This window comes from Brassica oleracea, chromosome C7, assembly GCF_000695525.1.
Source record: "Brassica oleracea var. oleracea cultivar TO1000 chromosome C7, BOL, whole genome shotgun sequence".
Lineage (NCBI taxonomy): Eukaryota > Viridiplantae > Streptophyta > Magnoliopsida > Brassicales > Brassicaceae > Brassica > Brassica oleracea.
The window spans coordinates 34,814,453-34,819,029 of record NC_027754.1 but is presented as its reverse complement, the minus strand read 5'-3'; the positions used below and the strand labels follow the sequence as shown (position 1 = coordinate 34,819,029).

Below are 4,577 nucleotides of genomic sequence, written 5' to 3'. Positions count from 1 at the left end.
TAAGTTTATTTAATATTTTAGATTTGTAAATTATATTTCAAATTGAGATACTTATTGATTTTGGTTCGGTTCTCGTTTGTTTTTGATATTTTAGTTTCAGAAAAATATAGAATACATGATATATAAAAATATACCTGATTTATGAAATTTGATTTAGTTTCGATTTTGTTTTTTATTTGGTAAGGTTCGATTCTTCAGCTACGGGTAAACACATGGCTAATTTCATGTGTGCAGAGCTTTGTAGTACTGGTTAACGACACATCGATTTTAATGTTTGATCTCAAACCTCTCGTCATTCTATTTATTTATAAATTAAAATTGGGATACAATTATTGACCATATATTAACTTAGAATGAATCAAATCTATTTTTCATTTGCTAGTTGACTATAGTAAGAATAATATTATTGTATAGACCCAAATCAAAGTTTAGAGTCATTAATAATAGAGCCTAAAGAGACCGACAAATAATTTAAGTGGTAAAGTAGTTTACGATGACGTAGATTTTTTTTGTTATCTATCTATATATAAATGATTACGGCTGCTGGTTCAGAGGTGGATTTTGTGGGTTACCAGACTTGAACAATTAGAGTTGTATAAAGCCCAAAATTTATAAGTCTAAAGCTCAAATAATGTTGTGACGGACACGTCGCGTCTGCAGCGAACGACTTTCCATGTGGCAAAGCATGAGAGATACCAAAATATTTATATATATATAGATTCATGTTTTTATAGAGCGGATCAAATATGAATTCAAGTTTTTTGGTTCGGACTGATACAGATACTTTGACCTCAAGGTTCGTTGTGGAACATTTTCTTTATGTCAACAAGTTTGAAGTGGAAACATTCTTTTAATTCAAAAGAAGCATATAATAATCGTATACCAATGTAATCACATTGAGTAGTTTCGATTTCTCTCCCCTTTCCCCTATTATATATTCCCACCAATGCTACAAACAACACAGCAAATCCCATTTCCAATGAATCCAAATCCTCTGCAAAGAGGCTTTGAAAGAGGTTTTCACCACCTACGGCGTCTCCTCCCGTACCAAAACGCAAACACAGCTACAGATGCAGCAACAAGGACTCCAGTCGCCGCGTGCCATACATGCAGAGGCTTCTCCACCATCACCACTCTTGAAGCCTGCCTCACCAGCGCAGAGCTCGGAACCTCCTTGACTTCTGGAACTATATGCTGACTCACCACTGTCTCAGCAAACCCGAGTCCTACTCTTCCCAGTTCTTCCAGATCAGTCACCGCCGGTTTCAACTGTGTCGCCTTTGAGATGGTATCGTATTCTTCTTTAGTCCCTCCTTCAAGAAACGACCCAACAAGGTGACCCTTTTTAATCCAATACGCTCCAAAGGTTTTACCCTCTTCGAACTCCCCAAAGTGCACAACTTCACCAACAGGGTCTCCGTAGAACTGCCACGAGAAGGCAAAGACCCTTGAGTAGAAAAACGGCAGGTAGTCGAACTCTCCAGTCTTTTCTGGCTCCATGATGGCTGAAACTGCGTGCCGTGCGGATTTCCTAGCCGAGTCAACATGCTCAAGCCTTCTCATTTCGCCGAATAGTTTCACCGGGAACGTAGCTACGTCGCCTATGGCGTACACCGAGCTGTCACTTGACTGCATTTTGCTGTTCACTTTTATCCCTCCTTTCTCTATCGTTAGCTGTCCTTCAAACAAGCTTGTGTTTGGTCGTATTCCGATTCCAACCACCACCAAATCTGCTGGTAAATGGTTCCCGTTTTTGAGATTAACCGCCGTTACCTGCAAATCGAACAATGCTCAAGATTATTTTCATACTTTGATCAGAAGGCTCCTCTATTCCATAGTTTATTTTCGACTTTTAATTCTATACATAGATGCAAAGTACCAAACATCTTTTAATTATATAACCTTTTTGTCTGAGTCAAACTCAAATGATGTCAAAACCGTTCCTTTGATGAACTCCACTCCTTTAGCCCTGTAGTAATCTTCATACAAACTTGCTATCTTGGGGGTAAAGAGACGCGCCACTGTCATAAGAAACTGAAAAAGGTCAAGCCAACCACACAGACCCAAGCTTTCTCTTCTACAAATTAACTAAAAATGAAGAACACTTACTGCAGTGAGCCTCTGGAAAAACCATGGTGACATTGATTTTGTTGATAACTAAAGATGCAGCACACTCCATGCCGATATAGCCACCACCGATAACAACAGCATTCCCATTGGCGCTTGATTGGATCGCTGTGGCAAGCCTATTTGCGTCACTCAGATCTCTCAAGTAACAAACGTTTTCAGCATCTGAGCCTTCCACCCCAAATTCTTCGAGCTTCAACGCCTGCTTGCACAAGACACATGTGACAAGAGTAAGGTAACGAATTTAACAGACTATAAACTAGTGTTCACAGCATCTAACAGACGTTCAGAATTACATAACCATTGACTTCGAACACTTCAATACTTAACAGATAATCTGATAATAACTAATAACAGACTGTAACATCTCAAGGACGAAATCTTGATGGTGAGAACCAGTAGTTTATCATACACGTTAATGGCATTTTCTCACCCGCATACACTCTCTACTTTGGAAAAACGAAACCAGGTATATCATAGTGCAATTCATACCCTGGCACCTGTTGCAATGATCAAGAATTTGTAACTTATAGTCTCCCCAGTGCTCGATAAAAGAGTCTTCCTCCTCACATCAACGGACTTGACACGAGTTCCTAGGACTAATTCAATTCCTGAGACAAGCATTTCACTAAATTTTCAGAACTTATTATCATAAGTCATAGCCAAAGTAGGCAAGTAAAATAGTCTTTTTTTCTTTCTGAAAATCAAAATCGCAAGTTTAGTTACCATGTTCCTTGTACCACTTCGGGGTGAGCTTCTCATCATTAGCCCCAACACAAGTGTGGAAAGAGGGAAGCCGTGCAGGATCTGCAGGTAAGATCGTGGATTAACGCGAGAACTATATAACTCAAACTCTTTATGTCCTCCTAACTCCAAAAGCAGAAAAACGCAAAGCTACCAGGTTTCACTTACCTTCCGGCAGTAGAAAACCTTTGCTCAACGCTGGCCTCTCATATGGTGCAACCTAGAGAGAGAGAAAGCAAACACCGAAGCTAATTATTCACAAAGCGAAACAAACAAAGGATCTCTCTTTTCCCTCTTAATTTAATACTGATCCACAACTAATGCTTACAAAAAGTACAATTGAAAAAACATGAACCAAAGTGACTGTTTGACAATATCCAAAGATGGATAAACAATATCTAAGTGAGATGCTAAGAATGCATGGATGAGACAGGGCAACACTAGATATTAAGCAAGCTCTTGAACTACTCTGTAACTTCGCCAAACACCTCAATAAGATACAAACTTCCACCGCATCTCAGATTCATTTCAGCATAAGGATTCCAAGAATGAGTTGAGAGCAAAAAACCCAAATCTTTAGATAAATCCACACGAAGTTCGTAAAGTTAGTAACTTAGTAAAAAAGTGAGAGAGGCAAGCCAAACCAATCTCTTTCTAATAATCATCAAACCACCAAAATCTAAAACCTCTCAATCCAAACTACAGAGTCACTCAGTAATCATTAGGGCGTAGGTTATCATCTCCTCATAGCTATCAAACACTAAAATTTCGAAATCAATTCGAAGAAAGAAAGTGATTTTAGGTCGTAGTGGTGTTACCGGTTCTTCGGAGATGATGCAGAGTTCGCCTTCGGAGACACCTCTCCTCGTGAATTCCAGAGCTGCGTAGCCAGCAGCTACACCTCCTCCCAGAATCACATACACGAACGCTCTTCCCATTCTCTGCTTATCCTTTTTTCACTTCCTCGACAAAAAAAAAATCCTAATTATAGTTTTTAAAAATTTTCTGTTATTTATTTTCCACCAGTGAATATGATATTCGAGGATTGTGTTTGTTTAATGACAGTTATACCCCCTCTTTGACTTCCTTATAAAGGAACGGTTGGATGATAAGTTACGAAAAGGATAACATTAGATCTAGACCATTCATTTCTCTGGAGAAACTGTTGTCGTGGGACCCACCTTAGCTTTTTGCTTGCACGACTTGCTTAGCCCATCATCATTGGTAAAATGATTATTATATAAAAAATATATATGCGAAATCGTCAGTATGAAATTGCTAAAGTTTAGACTTGGCATTGGGAAGTGTGGTCGAGATGAGGATATGGTGGCGGCGGATCTATCTAAACTATTAAAATTGAAGTACAAATAGTAATTACCCCTAAGTTTTGCCAAATAATTACATTTGACTGCCACTGATCTTAAAAATCTATCCTTTTAAAATTTTCCTAAATCACCGTAAACAAATTGACGTCCCTTATCTTAAAATAACTTGTAACTAAACTGACTGTATTATGTGATATATTTACCATTTTGTATTTCATATGTGTATCACGTTTAAAACCGGTACACTCCATTATTAATGCTTCCAGTTTAATTTAATTCATTCTCTAAGTACATAGTTTTGAAACCGATTCAATCCATGATAAACATATTATTTAATTGTAGTAAGATTCTAAAAACATTATGTTGCACCGTGCACCGAAC

General features: G+C 38.1%; 1 protein-coding gene across 1 annotated transcript; it reads right to left on the bottom strand.

Annotated features, from left to right (window-relative positions):
* Positions 1–830: 830 nt before the first annotated feature.
* LOC106306705 (probable monodehydroascorbate reductase, cytoplasmic) lies at positions 831–3,882 on the bottom strand. Its single transcript, XM_013743422.1, has 7 exons — positions 3,690–3,882; positions 3,040–3,091; positions 2,854–2,934; positions 2,620–2,738; positions 2,110–2,329; positions 1,903–2,021; positions 831–1,773 (listed from the first exon to the last, which is right to left on the bottom strand). Exons 1-7 carry the CDS (start codon positions 3,807–3,809, stop codon positions 1,021–1,023), a joined length of 1,464 nt encoding a protein of 487 aa, XP_013598876.1. The 5' UTR covers positions 3,810–3,882; the 3' UTR covers positions 831–1,020.
* Between the last annotated feature and the right edge of the window lie 695 nt (positions 3,883–4,577).